This window comes from Gracilinanus agilis, chromosome 4 (genome assembly GCF_016433145.1).
Source record: "Gracilinanus agilis isolate LMUSP501 chromosome 4, AgileGrace, whole genome shotgun sequence".
Taxonomy (NCBI): Eukaryota; Metazoa; Chordata; class Mammalia; order Didelphimorphia; family Didelphidae; genus Gracilinanus; species Gracilinanus agilis.
Window position 1 is genome coordinate 506,508,697 of NC_058133.1, and position 13,100 is coordinate 506,521,796.

General features: G+C 42.1%; 1 protein-coding gene across 1 annotated transcript; it reads left to right on the plus strand.

Annotated features, from left to right (window-relative positions):
• Positions 1–221: 221 nt before the first annotated feature.
• On the plus strand, positions 222–12,716 carry TBCCD1 (TBCC domain containing 1). The gene is made up of 7 exons (XM_044676485.1): positions 222–557; positions 2,631–2,786; positions 4,749–5,115; positions 8,145–8,331; positions 8,467–8,964; positions 11,448–11,594; positions 12,059–12,716. Exons 1-6 carry the CDS (start codon positions 222–224, stop codon positions 11,575–11,577), a joined length of 1,674 nt encoding a protein of 557 aa, XP_044532420.1. The 3' UTR covers positions 11,578–11,594; positions 12,059–12,716.
• Positions 12,717–13,100: the final 384 nt, after the last annotated feature.

Below are 13,100 nucleotides of genomic sequence, written 5' to 3' on the forward strand. Positions count from 1 at the left end.
TTGTTTTTAATTAAATGATGCCACTTATAATTTGATATCGCCAAAACTCTGCTGGCCTTTCTGCTCATTTTTATTCTGCTCTTCATTTAAAAATAGTTAATGATGTTGTCAGTGTCTGATAAATTTATGCATGTTTTTTGTTTCCAGTTCATTTATACAGAAACTTTGTTTCCTAGACTTCCAAAGGAGCCTCTTAAGCCCTCCATGGTGTCTAAGTTAAAATGGAGCAGTCGGCTGTCCACCTGTGGGTCAGAACTGAACCATTTATTGTGGGCGCTTTGCCTCTACCTCCGCCAGCCAAATTCAGCCTTCACTATCTCAGAAAGATATCCACTTATGTTCGAACCCGAGCCAGGGAAGGAGGTTACCCACGTCTCTTCTGGGCCACTTGGAGGCATATCGCCTGTGGGAAGCTACAGTTGGCCAAAGACATTGCTTGGCTTTACTTTGAAATATTTGATAGTCTGATGGTGAGGCCCCCTGAGGAACGTCTGGAATGGGCCGAATTGGTATCTAACTGCTCATGTGAGGAGGAAGTGGAGAAAGAGAGGAATAAGGTAGGCGTTTCTGCCCAGTATTTTTGTAGTTTAGTTGGGATAGAAGCCACAGTTGGTACAATTCTAGTCTCTAGGCTCGGGAGGCCATCTGTGACCTGGAGCAGTTGGGCAGTGAGCACCCAGCATTTCTCATTATAAGTTCATCCTAGCCCTCCCAGCAATATTTTAATCACCTGCTTTAGCAGGTATAGAGCCGTTTGTGTGGCTCTTGGGAAAGACAGGGGTGATGGTTTCTCTTTATTTATTTGGTTGGTTGGTTTTTTTTAAACCCTCACCTTCCATCTTGGAGTCAGTACTGTGTTGGCTCCAAGGCAGAAGAGCGGTAAGGGTGGGCAATGGGGGTCAAGTGACTTGCCCAGGGTCACACAGCTGGAAGTGTCTGCGGTCAGATTTGAACTTAGGACCTCTTGTCTCTAGGCCTGGCTCTCAATCCACTGAGCTACCCAGCTGCCCCCGGGTGATAGCTTCTTAATCCAGAATAGAAAGCTGGTTATTCTCTCTTTGTACTGAGTAAGTAGAAGAACTAGTTAATTTTTCAAATTTAACTTTAAATGTCCAATCTGTGGGAGCAAGATCAGCCCCAGGCCCAGGATTCCTTTGGGGTAGGGAACTTTTCTACAATTCTTTGTCTTCAGGAGTTCCTGGGGATAGACTTTCCCTTGAAGCTAATGTGTATCAATACCAAGCATTCAGCCCACAGATCAGGTCAGGTTAGATCTCTCTGACTCTTCAGTATATCCGTCCATACTTCCACACAGCCAATCAGTATGTAGTTTGTCATATGGATAAACCTAAAAACAAACGAAGTCAGAAAAAGTTTAGTTCTGATAATGAAGTGACCAAGCTGCCTAAAATGCCAGGTTAAAGGGGCCTTTGAGATTGGCCATCAAAGTCAAGTTCTCTTTAAATTTTCAAGAAGGGGATTGTGCTTCTAGGAGTATCGGCTATGTGTGCACCTTTGGTCTCTAGTGGGCAGCAGATACAGGTGTGAATGACAGTATGAACCTATAACCAACCACTTTTGGAAAAAACCAATCTAAAGGCTACTCTGGACCCACTGACCAGGAAGCAGGAGATTGTTCCTATACTCTCAGGAACCCCTGATTAACTAAGTAATGCCCAAAGGATTAAATACTGAAGCAAATTTTGCTCTGCCATCTGAACAACAGAATTTGAATGGATCCTAAAAAAGGGGACATTTTGATCATCTTAAAAATATTATGAAGAAGGTTTATACTAGTGCATGTGTATTCATCTTTTTCAAAATAGTTTGGGTTTGTCAGTTTCATTTCTACCAGACTCTTAACATGCTTAGGATGGAAGGCTTCTCAGAATATTTGGACTTCCTTGTATTTTTTTCAATTCTGTTTCAGTTTAACTGTTAATGGAGCCCATTATTATGCATAATATAGAATTTGATTAAAATGATAATTTGGTTTTGTTAGAATGATTTTTGATTTTGTAACTATTAAAGCAAAGAACTTTTAAAAAATCGTGCTAAATAGGGGCTGCTAGGTGGTTCAGTGGATAGAAAGCCAGGTCTAGAAACAGTTAAGTCTTGGGTTCAGATCTGGCCTGAGACATTTCCTAGCTGTGTGACCCTGGGCAAGTCACTTAACTCCAATTGCCTAGCCCTTATACTCTACTGCCTTGGAAATGATACTTAGTATTGATTCTAAGACAAAAAGTAAGGGTTAATTTTTTAAAAATTCCACTAAAGAGAACATTTTATTGTCATTTTGGGGAGTGAACATGGAAGCCTGGGTGTGGGGGGGAGAGAGGGGAGGGAGAGAGGAAGGAAGAGCGAGAGAAAGAGAGAAAGAGAGAGAGAGAGAGAGAGAGAGAGAGAGAGAGAGAGAGAGAGAGAGAGTGTGTGTTATCTTTTTAGATAATTGGTTCAATTTCTGAAAACCCTACAGGTTTTTAATTAAAATACATATGGCGAATGATTCTCATACTTCAGTTTACTCTTCTGGTAAAATGAAATGTAGCTCTGCCCTATTTAGTTGTAGGCTGGTAGTTGATTTGCGTTTGTAGAACTGCTGACAGTTTCTTATTTATTTTCTTGGACAGCTTTCAGTAGACACCCTTCAGTTCCTGCTTTTTTTGTATATACAACAGTTAAACAAGGTTTCTTTAAGAACATCTTTGATTGGGGAAGAGTGGCCAAGTCCCAGAAACAGATCTCCATCACCTGACTTGAGTGGAAAGTCTGTTTGTCATAATAAGGTACTGTGGACAAAGTGTTCTGATTTTCTTGTGAACAGCTCACCTGTTGATCAGACTGACCCTTTATGATCCCTTTTAGAGTCAGTATCTGCTGATGAAGACTTCTATGGAGAGAGGAAGAGGAGGACTCTCAGTCCCCAGCTTTCCTGGCCTGACTCGTGAAGAAGCTGCCCGCATGTTCCATTTGCATATTTGATGAGATTATTGTTATATCTGCAGAATGCTTTGAACTCCACTCAATACATTTACTATCAGCCAGTCAGTCAAAAAATGTTTATGAAGCTGCTAGTATAGGCCAGGCCCTGTTATGTCGGCATTCAGGTGATTGGCTATGGCATTGTGGTCCTAAGGTAAATTTAACAATCTCACTGAACAAATAGCATTTAAAAGAGATGTGTGATTGCTCTTTTTCAAGACGGTTTATTGGGGCAGCTAAGTGGCACAGTGGATAGAGCGCCAGTCCTGGGGTTGGGAGGACCTGAGTTCAAATATGGCCGCAGACACTTCATAGCTGTGCCACCCTGGCCAAGTCATTTAACCCCCATTACCTAGCCCTTACTGCTCTTCTGCCTTACAATCAATGTCAATTCTAAGGCAGAAGGTAAGGGTTAAATAAGTAAAAAATAAAGATGGTTTCTCTATTTCTGTAACAGGATTTTAAGTGCTTTAGGAGAAGCAGCATGATCTGTGGCTCTTTTTATCCTTCTCTTATGAATATTTATTTTTGCTTTGTCTGGTAGCATGATTGATAGAACAGTTTTGTCCTAGTCCTTCATTTTTATTTTCTGCGTAGTTTTGATTTTTATGTGTCTTCCTTATGGAACCTATGGCGGGGTTTTGCATTCTCATATGATGTCTCTATTTTGTTTTATTGCCTTTCCAAGGGGGTGGAATTGAGTTTTGTTGTAAGCCTGTGGGTTGTGTGAGGCAGCTGTCAGAGCATGGAGCTGGGGAAGGGGGGAGAGTGCTGAGTAAGCTGAGCTGTTACATGCTAAGGTTCTTAGTGTCAGACCATGGAGACAGATGAAATTGTGTTATTTCTCACACATAATTCCTATTTTGTAGATATTTAGAAGGTCATAAGAATCCAAAAAAGGGGCTAATCCTTCATTTTATTGGTCATGTGTGAAAAGTGGGATGGTGCCAGCTTTGGAGACAGGAAGACCTGTTTTCAAATCCCAGCTCTTATGTATACTAGCTATGGGGCTCTGGATAAATCATTTACTTTCTTGGTGCCACAGACATCCCGCTAAAAGTATGGCTTACCTAGAAAATCCTGCTGTACCTCAGCATGGATGGAATTATTGGTCTAGAGCGGCGGTTCCCAAACTTTTTTGGCCTACCGCCCCCTTTCCAGAAAAAAATGTTACGTAGCTCCCTGGAAATTAATTTTTTTTAAATTTTAATAGCAATTAATAGGGAAGATAAATGCACCTGTGGCCATCACAGCCCCCCTGGATTGCTGCAGCACCCACCGGGGGGGTGGGGGTGGCGCCCACTTTGGGAATCACTGATCTAGATCCTCCTGAAAAAAAAATACAGGCCTGTGCAAGGTGAGATGGTGGTAGCATTTGGAAATGTTGTTCTTAGGAACTGTTGTGATTCCTGCTGTGTTGTGACTTCTTCTCAAAAGCACCCTTTTGTTCAGGGGGGGAGGGGGTTGTCCCTCTTTAATATACACACTGCAGGGTTTCAGCCAAAGGATGGTGAAATATCTGCCCTCTAACAATGAAGGATTGGACTTCCTAAGCTAGCTGAATGTCTGTTGTGATTAAGGTTGCATTTGTACTGTGTTTGATCGGAGACTTTAAGGGTGCTTTTGAGGGGAAGAGAAAATCCATCTCTTGACTCCTTTTCATCTCCATCTTATATATACTCTTCAGAAAGGATATATTTGATCCAATGCTTATGTCTTAGGAAAGTTCTTCTCTTGACTAAGACTGCTTTCTTTTGATTTCTCAGACCTGGAATGATTGCAGCCACCAAGCTTTTGTCTATAATCACCTGTCCAATCTCCTGGAGCTTCTTTTGGACCCAGAGGAGCTCACTGATTCCTCCCACTCCACACATAAAAGCCTGGTCTCTCCCGAAGCTGTCCAGGCCCTCAGCTTTCTCATTGAAGGCACAGTCAGCAAAGCCAGGAAGGTCTATCCACTCCATGAGCTTGCACTATGGCAGCCCCTGCATGCAGAAAGCGGCTTCTCAAAGATTTCCAAAACTTTCTCCTTCCCAAAGCTGGAGGCCTGGCTGAGATGTTGTTTGACTACAAACCCGTTTGGCACAACTGCTTGTCTCAAGACTGGGAAGAAGTTGGCTTGGGCCCAGCAAGGTAGGTTCTAATTCCTCGTGCATCTCCAGTGGAATGATTTGTTGTTTCTGAGGTCTAAATGATGCTATATCTTCCGTGACTTACCTCAAAACAGAAAGATCCCCAAGAGAGACAGAACAGAAGAATGGCCCTTTTTTCCTTTTTCAAACCCTTACTTTCTGTCTAATAATATTGAATTATTGGTTCCAAGGCAGAAGAATGGTAAGACTACTAGACAATGGGAGTTAAGGTCCTTGCCCAGGGTCACACAGCTAGTAAGTGTCTGAGGTCAGATTTGAACCCAGGACCTCCCATCTCTAGGTCTGATTCTATCTGGCTGCCTCGATATCCTTTTTTTTATAAGAACTTTTTTCTTAAAGTAACACCAACCTCAGAGATAGATAAACAAATGCAACCTATTCTGCTCTTCCTATTTTTTGTTCATTCAGTACCATTTCTATTGCCCTGGGAAACTTATCTGGGACTGTGATGCTAGAGTTCAAATATGATACATTCTGCTTTGCCTTTGATTCTGAAATGAATCAGTAAAAACAAACTTTTTTGGGGTATATTGATATTTTCCAGTTTCATCTTTTTAAATATCCTCAGGATGACTTTGCTAGTTGGTTCTCACCAGCCTTGATTTCAATTAATTTTTCCCTCACCCTCCCTGTTTCTTCCTCTCTCTGAAGCTATATTGATCATTACCTTGTGCTCAGAGTCCTCCGTCATCCTCTGAGATTCTGCAAATAAGTTTTTGTTCTAAGCTGGTGTCGTTGGATGCTTTGTTTCTTGATCTGGCAGGTAGTTCATGATTTTTGTTAGTGGAAGCTATTTTTAGACTTTTCAGGGCTCCCTGTTAAGGCATTTGCTTTATATTTGTTAAACTTTTGTTTGAAATTTAAAATTGGTGTCTGTGTCTTTTTTTCATTCATTTCCCACTTTTCCTTGTTAGTGACCTGTGTTAAATGGGTCAGAATGCAATTACCTACATTATACCATTTTTTTCATTTTTCTGCTTTTCTTTTCACATTAATTTTGTTCTTTTCTCTAACAAGTCAGTAATCTGACTGTATACAGATAGCTGATTTGAGAATGACTCCCTCTGGAATGACAAGTCATATCATGAATCAATCAGTATTGTTTTTTGATGATGTTACTGGTGCTTGCCAAGAGTTCCCCTTACAATTCTTTAAAGAAAATATTCAGTGTCTAGACAGGAAGCTAGTGGTTTTACGTTAGCTAACATTACCAAGGATAGGAAGCAAGTTGAATCATGGGAAATGTAGTTTGAAGTGAGATCCAAATGTCCACAGGAAGTTTAGATCAGGGATCTCAAGATCAGTTCAAGGAACCCCAAATTTCCAATATCACATTCTCCCCTGAAGAGCATGAGGGAGACCGGTCTCCCTGAAAGCTCTTGTAAACATAACTAACTTATAAATTACAGAAATTTGGGGATATAAGAAAAGAGGACAAAAACAATGAGGTGGAAGGTGGAAGAACAGTGAAAGGTAGGAGGAGGCTAGATTGTGAAGGGCTCTGAATGCCAAATAAAGGGTTTTCTGTTTGATCTTGGAATCAGTGGAATTTATTGAATAGAGAAGAAACATGGTCAGACCTGGGCTTGTAGGCCAATCACTTTAGTGGCCAAATGGAGGATAGGCTGGAGTGGGGAGAACCTTGAAGCAGGCAAATCCCAACCAGTGGCTACTGTGGTGACCTAAGCAGTTATCTGCATGGTGGTCCTTTTATAGCACCTCTCAGGAGTATTGCAGTACAAGATCAGGAAGGCCATGAAATTATGATTTTTTTCCCCCTTTTTCTCTTTGATTTGTCCCTACAAATGGAACCTGCGAGCTGCCCTGCCATTTAATTACACCTTTTTCGTTTTTAGCAAAAATGTCAAAAGTTGGCAAAATTCATTTCCTATAGTAATAATTGATTAATGAACAAGCATCCCCCATTTAGAGGACCTACATAGCTAAGTGAAGTTGGAGTTGAGAGTGAGGAAGATGACATTAAGATCAGGGGAATTTAGGAATATAGAAAATACTTAGAACAGGTAATGGGAAGAGCTCCAGAGATATTACAAAGTATTGCTTGGCAGCTGTGAAGGCCCATTTAAGTTTAGAGCATGGATTTATCATGTACCAAATACATGTGATTTTTGCAGTTTTTTCCAGCAATGCTAAGCAGCCTAGCAACAAGGAAAACAGCTGGTGAACTTGATGCCCAGTTGTTAGACTGACCTCAGAGCTAGATCTCTCTCACTCCAAGAAGAACCTTCAGTCCTTAGTTGGGAAATGTAGCATGGTTCGTGGTGGGCTCTAGGTCACATTTTGTGGCCTTCTTTAATAATTTTCAAGTATGTTTTCTAATGAAAAAAGGTTTGTTTTTCAGTGAAAAACAAAGGCACAGAAAGCCTTCTCCTAAGCCCTAGTTTGGGGGGGTGGAGGTCTGGAGAGGGGAGAAACTCTCAAAACTCTGAGAAACTCTCAAAAGAGTAGTCTAACTCTCCTTTGGAGTTGGGAGAGAAATCACTGTTTCCCAGGATCTTATTTCCTCACTTTTCCTCATTGGAAATGCTTTAATGCTTGTTGCACATCCATGAACATCTCTTATGTAAGAAATAAAATTAATATAGAGTGATACAATTAAAAATATCATGGTTTCAAAGGGTTTATTGAAAGCCATTTAGAAAAATGAAGCCACGTGCCTGTTGTGTTAGTTCAAAATACACGGGCCCTGTTACCTCTTCCTCCCATCCTGGCTTCGCTCCAAATCATCAAAAAGAGAGGAAGCACCAATCCTGTCCTCAGTCTTTATACTCCTGTTTATGTAATTACACTTCCTGCCCACCTGATTACATAAGAGAAATCATAAGAGATGTAGTTTGAAAGAGATCTAAATGTCCACAGGAAGTTTAGATCAAGGACCTCAAAATTAGTTCAAGGACCCCCAAATTTCCAATATCACACACTTCATTTTAAACTGTTTCATGAAGAGGTTTTTAATTTGCGTGTACGTGTGTGTGTGTGTATTTACAGTTGAAGGAACTACCAAAAGAGCCAAGATTGCTTGCAATACACATATGGCTCCCAAGATCCATCGCATTGTGGTGATGACCCAGGTTTACAAGCAGACACTGGCCAAGAGCTCAGAGACCTTAGTTGGGGCCCATGTGAAGATTCACCGCTGCAATGAGTCTTTCATATACCTGTTGTCCCCTTTACGGTGAGTGTGAGCATCAGCGCAGCCCAGAAGGGTTCTCTTTATCATATGACATTTCACATTAGTCCAGCACCTCTGCTCTCATAGAGCACAGTGCATCTGGCTCAGGAAACAGCTGCCTGTCTTTATGTCTCTTAGGTCTGTCACCATCGAAAAGTGTAGGAACAGCACTCTCGTCCTGGGGCCAGTACAGACAGCTCTTCACCTCCACAGCTGTGACAACGTGAAAGTCATTGCTGTTTGTCACCGTTTATCTGTCTCCTCCAGCACAGGCTGTACCTTTCACATTCTGACACCGACACGGCCTCTTCTCCTCGCGGGTAACCAGATGGTCACCTTTGCACCTTTCCATACTCATTACCCAATGCTTGAAGACCACATGGCCAGGACCGGGCTTGCCACAGTGCCCAATTACTGGGACAAGCCAATGATTGTGTTCAGGGAGAATAATGACGCGAGGGTCTTCCGACTCTTGTCCCCCTGTGAGTTCTATGTGTTTGTGATTCCATTTGAGATGGAAGGGGACACAACAGAGATTCCAGGAGGTCTCCCACCAGCCTACCAGAAGGCACTGGGCCAACGAGAACAGAAGATACAGGTCTGGCAGAAGACGGTGAAGGAAGCAGGCTTAACAAAGTGAGTGAGTTGTTCCTAGTAGCAGAAATACATTTGTTGCATGAAATATAGCTGAAAACCAACTTTTTTTGCAAATCATTAACACCACGATCTTGCTGTTAAGAGGAACCAAGTCTTTCCCTAAGACCTACAGTGCATACTCTGTTGTGTTCATTTGTTTGAATGAGGAGCCTCTCCTGAATGCTGGGTGGTATACCACAGCAGCGGGAGCAGAAATCCTATTCTTGAGTGGCCAAGAATGTGGTTGGGAAATAAGATCAACACACCAGAAGCAACCATAGAATTATAGACGACAATATTGAATCAAGTTCTGGGTTGTATGGTACAGACAACAGCAGCTGACAAAACTCAGCAAAAGAAGTTGGCCTGGTTCTCTGAGGCGTCTTATGGTAGAGATGGGGCTTGAGTTAGGTCATGAGCTCTGAGAAAGATTTGGGTGCATGAATGCCAAGCATTTATTAATCACTTAGTGCTGCGTGCCAGGCCCTGAGGTGAGTGCTGCGGACACACACGCACACATTCAAGACAGTCCATACAGAGAGCTTACATTCTAATGACAAGAGATGCATGAAAAGGAGAGTCGTGTGGCCAGGAAAGGGTGTTTGGGAAGAGATTTCTAGATAGGGACAAGAGCATGAACAAAGCATGAAAACAGAAGAGTGTGGGTTAGGTCAAGGATGGTGGGGAAGACAAGGATTCCTGCAGGGAAGGGAGAGAAAGGGAAATCAGGTTGATGGGGCCAGTGCCAGAGGGCCTTTAGCACTTAGAGGCTGAATCGTTTGCAGTTGATACCCAATCTTCCTAATAATGAGCTTCTTATCTTTGTATTAATTGCCATGACTTTGTGATTGGTTCTCTTGGAAAGTCTGGATGTTCCATAGAAGTTGGTAGTCATTCAGTCAGCATCTGTATCTTCTTTTTCCTGAGTCCAGTGACCTGATGTTGTTACTGGTCAGTGAGTCAGTCGACAGGCATTTATTGAAAGCTTACCATGTGCCAGGCACTGTGCTAAGGACAGAGGATTCAAAGAAAGACCAAGAAAAGGATTCTCTATAAGGGACATGGTGATGTAGACCTAGAAATGAAGGTTGGCCGGCCTGGTCCCTTCTCAAAATAGAGGTTTGGGGAGGAACTTCAGTCAGTCAACACTTATTAAGCACCTGCTATGTGCCAGGCTCTGTGCTGAGTGCGGGAGATACAAAAAGAGTCCAAAGACAGTCCCTATCCTTGAGGAGTTTATGATTTAATGAGAGAGATGACAAGCAAATATGTACAAAGTAAGCCATATGCAGAGTAAATAGGACATCATTACAAAGGGAAGGCCTTAGGATTTAGAGGGCTTCATGGAGTCTTCCAAAAAAAGAAGGGATTTAGTAGAGACTTAAAGGAGGCAGGCAAGATCTGATGTCGGAGCAGAGGAGAGCGAGCCTGAGAGAATGCCTGGAGCTGAGAGATGGGCCAAGCAGGACGTGATGGAGAGCAAAGTGGATAGCAGGGCTGGGTTAGGAAGGGCTTCAAATGCCAAACGAGGGGTTTGTATTTGCTTCCAGAGGCAAAACTTACTGACTGGGGGGAGAAGTGATCAGAGCTGTACTGTAGAAAAGTCACTCAGTGACTGAATGGAGGATGGATCGGAGCAGGGATGGCCTGGAGGCAGACAGACAGAAGCCATAGCAGTAGTACAGGTGTGAGGGGGTGAAGGTCTATAGCAGGGTAAGGGCAGTGTCAGAGGAGAGAAGGGCATATTGAAGAGATTAGGCAGAGGTAGAATTGGCAGGCCTTGGTACCATATGGGGGAGTGAGAGAGAATAAGGAATCCAGGCTGAATTCTCATCTCGAGAATCCTGAGAGACTGAGATGATGGTGGAGTGCTCTGCCAGAGCAGGGAAGGTAGGAGGGGCAAGAGTTTAGGGGAGGAGATAATGAATTCTGTTTTGGACATGCTGAGTTTGAGATGCCTCCTGGATATCCAAGTGAGAGAAGAGGGCTACAGAGACAGAGAGTGAGGCTGCTGAGGCATGAGAGCAAAGCCCAGTGGAAGGGCAGAAAGGGCTACTTGGATGCATTTTGTTGGATGAGACTAGAAATGAGAAGCAAAGATCTGCCTTGTCTGGAGCAATGATCTTCTGGTAGGTAAATAGGAGAACAAAGAACTAAGATTACAGCCAGTGTTTCTTTGCAAGGGAGAGAATTCAATCTGCCTAGTCCAAGTCAAGCCTAGGAATGTGGACTAGACAGAAGAAATAGCTAGAATGTGTTGGAATTTCATAAAAGTTTTTGTTTCGAAGGGGTTTTTTATTTGTATTTTTATTGTTTGTAGTCTAAATGCCTCAAGCATGGGGATTGCCTGGTCGGAGAGAAAACAGATCATCAGAAGTGGCTCATCAGATATTCACTGTGGTGGTCTGGAGAGACAGATGTTGTGTTATCCTAGGCTTTAAAACCTTCCTTGCTTTTTTTCTTCCCTGTATCCTGCATTTTAGGGATCAAAGGAAACAATTCCAGGTACTGGTGGAGAACAAGTTTTACGAATGGTTAATTAACACAGGACAGAGCCAGCAGCTCGATAGTCTGGTGCCCCCTGCAGCAGGTTCCAAACAAGCCGCTGGATAAGTTATTACAACACCATGGTAGGCCTTTGTTATTATAATTTGACATTTTAAAACACTTTCTGTATTTTAGCCAGGAATAACCCAACCAAAAATACTCCCATGAAGCTGGTGAGATTAGGGTTGGACATCATGGCAGAATCAGAATTGTCTTCTTTAACTCCCTTCCTTGGGTGGTCACCTCTCATCCCCACGCATCTCTCACACTGCCACGAGGCCTTGCTTTTCTTAATGATGCCTTTTCTGACCCCCTTGTCTTTGGTTGCCCCAGGTAGGTGGCTGATAGTTCTCTGGGATCCATATGTGCCCAGTACATTTCCAAGTAATCTAAAAGAACATTTGATTCTTGCCCTCTGGCAAGCCAACAAAATGAAAGACCACCCTGGTGGAGTCAGAAGCACAGGAGGGCATTTCATGCTAAAGCGTAAAGGGTGAAGGCTTATAATTAGGCTTATGTGTCTCATGATTTTGTCTTATTCTATTAGGTATCCAGAGGAGGATATCTTATGGGAACAGGCAAGTGATCTCAGGAGAATGGAGGAGGCCAGCAGAGAAAGGAGTTGCACTCGGAGCCCCACCTCTTTCTGCACACACCTCAAAAAAGATTATAATTGATTGTGAATTTGAGAACAGAAAACCAGTTTTAAACGATTCTGGTGGGTTCCTGTCCTTTCTAAGGAAGTATGAAACGGAGTGGTTGGTACTAAACATGTTATCTCTTCTGTTGCCAGGAGAGGGTAGGAGATACAACAACAAACTGCAGAATTCTAACATCTCAAGGCTAAGTTAAGAAAGGGACGATTGGGGCAGCGTTAGCCCTGGAGTCAATCCACTGGGCTTTATTGACCTATTTGAGACTTTTGCTTGATTTTGTTCCTTACTCTTTTCTTACGGTAGAAGTGGAATTGGAAACAAGCCTGCCATAGAGACAAAAGGGGCTCACAAACCAAAGAGTGCCAGTTTTTATCATTTGGAAGATGGCAAAGTTGGTGACAACAGCCCCATGTTATTATTTTTATACTGAAGTGTCAGGCTTTATTTTGAGGCAAAAGGGTTCTGCTCCTTGTAGAGCCAATGAAAGATGTGGGGTTTTATTTGTTCACTACAGCTTGGTATGCCTTTAAAACGTTTTGATGGAAATATGCATATATATATATAAATACACACATATATATGTTATTTCTTGGCGTATAAAAGTCAAAAGAAATATTTTTATAGAAATATTGTTCTAGCCTTTAATGTGAGAAAAATAAATTTAAAAAATAATGTTTATTTCTTATTTTCTGTTGATAATTATAATTGATGGTAAAAAATATTTTTGCTTTCTTGTGAGAATATAGCGCTTCTACCTTTATGCTTGAGATTTCTAATTAGAACTATTCTGTGATGTCAAAATAAAGTTTACATTTTGTTACAGAAGCTTCTTTCCTTTATTTAAGGAAGAGAGGGGGAAATGTCTAAAGTAGTAAGATTCTTTTTAAAAACCTTTTTACCTTGAAGTCCAAATTCTCTCCCTCTTAACAACCC